This window comes from Cucurbita moschata, unplaced genomic scaffold (assembly GCF_002738365.1).
Source record: "Cucurbita moschata cultivar Rifu unplaced genomic scaffold, Cmos_1.0 Cmo_Scf00020, whole genome shotgun sequence".
In the NCBI taxonomy this organism is placed as follows: Eukaryota; Viridiplantae; Streptophyta; class Magnoliopsida; order Cucurbitales; family Cucurbitaceae; genus Cucurbita; species Cucurbita moschata.
The window spans coordinates 4,338,212-4,340,632 of NW_019268536.1; the positions used below are offsets into that span (position 1 = coordinate 4,338,212).

At 38.4% G+C, this 2,421-nt stretch overlaps 1 protein-coding gene across 1 annotated transcript in view; it reads left to right on the plus strand.

Moving 5' to 3' along the window:
• The window catches only part of LOC111457651 (14-3-3-like protein), a 2,997-nt gene extending 576 nt beyond the window's left edge, over nt 1–2,421 (plus strand). Inside the window, exons 2-5 of the mRNA XM_023099981.1 lie at nt 662–1,158; nt 1,285–1,407; nt 1,545–1,661; nt 2,087–2,421. Of these exons, the coding sequence (XP_022955749.1) occupies nt 688–1,158; nt 1,285–1,407; nt 1,545–1,661; nt 2,087–2,149 (774 nt within the window). The 5' untranslated portion in view covers nt 662–687 and the 3' untranslated portion in view covers nt 2,150–2,421. The remainder of the gene's footprint in view (nt 1–661; nt 1,159–1,284; nt 1,408–1,544; nt 1,662–2,086) is intronic.

Sequence of the window (2,421 nt, forward strand, 5' to 3'; positions counted from 1 at the left end):
TTTTTTTTTTTTTTTTTTTTTTTTTGTTTAATATTTCGTTAGGGTTCGATTAGGTCTAGGGATTTCGTTACTTTTACACCGTTCCATTCGGATTGTTTGTTTTATAGGTTTGAGGTTTTCCTTTTCCCGATTTTTCTTGCTGGATGTTGAGATCTAGGGTTAACGTGAGGGTGACTCAAAGAGTTTTTGCTTTTTTTCCCTTTCTATTTCCTTTTCTGTTTTTGGAATTCCTTGATTAATTGATCGTGATTTGCTTTTATATTGCCTTTTTTTATTGGTTTTTTAATTTAATTGTTGTTTAGCCTACCTATAAAGTATACGAAAAATGGGACCTGAATTCTCTTCTTTCCTTTGTGATTTAATTTGGATTGATTCTATTCTCTTGGGTATAAGTGGGTGGGTAAATGCTAGTTGTATTGCTGTATGGAAGATTGATGAATTTAAAGTATTCATTTATCACTCCATTTCTGGTTATGTTCGGTCTACTGATGTATGATTCGATCCTATGGATAGAAAAATGGACAAACACATTTGAGTGGCTCAAACCTGAAACAATTGAATTCGAAATTGTTGCTGGATCTTAATTCTGGAATTGTAAAAACTTGAATTGCAATGTATGTGATCTGATTTTCTTCCACTTTTCTTTGTGTTTGTCGGGTAGAGAATTAGTAGTTTGTTAAATTGAGGATGTCGCGGGAGGAAAATGTTTACATGGCCAAGTTGGCCGAACAGGCAGAACGATATGAGGAAATGGTTGAGTTCATGGAGAAAGTTGCGAAGACAGTGGATGTCGAGGAGATGACCGTTGAGGAGAGGAATCTCCTCTCTGTTGCTTACAAGAATGTCATTGGGGCTCGAAGGGCCTCATGGAGGATTATTTCTTCCATTGAGCAGAAGGAAGAGAGTCGAGGAAATGAGGACCATGTCGCAATTATCAAGGATTACCGCAGCAAAATCGAGACTGAACTGAGCAAGATCTGTGATGGGATTTTGAGCCTACTTGAGTCTCATCTCATCCCATCAGCCTCATCTGCTGAGTCCAAGGTGTTTTATCTCAAAATGAAAGGTGATTACCACAGGTACCTGGCTGAGTTTAAGACTGGAGCTGAAAGGAAAGAAGCAGCTGAGAGCACACTGTTAGCCTACAAGTCTGCTCAGGTCAAGTTGCCCCCACCTCGAATTTCTTCCTTCTCAGTTCATATATATTACTGTTTCTATTACTTGGTGGTGCTTTTGGTAACACTTAGTCTCTGTTTTCTGGATGATTGTCAACCATAAATACAGGATATTGCTCTTGCTGAATTGGCTCCTACTCATCCAATTAGGCTCGGTCTTGCTCTTAACTTCTCAGTGTTTTATTATGAGATCCTTAATTCGCCAGACCGTGCTTGCAATTTGGCGAAGCAGGTAATGCTCTAATGCTCAATTGCACTCAATTTTGTAATGCTTTATTAAAAGAAATTGATTTCTTTTAATAACTCAATTTGGTTAGCTGATGATAACATTATTTTGCTCATGTCGTGCTTATTCTCTTTTACGCAAAGGCTTTTGACGAAGCAATTTCTGAGCTCGACACATTGGGTGAAGAATCATACAAGGATAGCACCTTGATCATGCAACTCCTCCGAGACAACTTGACCCTTTGGACTTCTGATATTGGGGTAAGTAATGTGTCTGCTCATGCCTCAACAACGAATTGCTTTGCTTACACAATTTTGTTTTCAACAAAGGTCTTGCTACTCTTGTTCGACTTCTGTTTTGCACTGCTACCAATCTTACCTTTGCACAATCAAGTTGTAAACCTGTATTCAGATTGCTGTCTTCTATTGTCTTTTTCTCCTCTAATAGTAATAGTCTTTAGATCCAAAGTAGAGAACAGATCCATGAGATGAACCACAAACCTAAAAACTTCCAAATTGCTCTATTAGAGCAAGATGGTGGTACACACGAGCTGGCTCTTAGCCAATTGCCTTAAATGACCATATAGGGAAAGTTCGTAGCAATGTCCTGTCATGTTCTGGAACCTGCTGTGTCTGGTCTGATCTGATCTGATCTTACATATCTGATTTTGTGACAACTTCTGTAGGATGAAGCTGGCGACGAGATTAAGGAAGCATCGAAACGTGAATCAGGGGAGGGCGGACAGTAGTTTGGGTTGTTAGTTGATACTTGATAGGTGTTGTACTCTGTACTTCTTTCATTTTTCCCCTGTTCTTTAGTGTTGTTGTTGTTGTTGTTACTAGTAGTTCTGAATGAAATGTTCTTGATTGATAGCTTTGGCTTTTGAGTGCAAGATCTGGATGCACTTTTAGGGCCTTTGAATACTCCTACAGAAGTAATGTGGTTTTATTATTCATGAGAAGAAATTGGTGTTTGGTTTTCGAATGTCATGGAATATCAACTTTTTGGTATAAACTCATT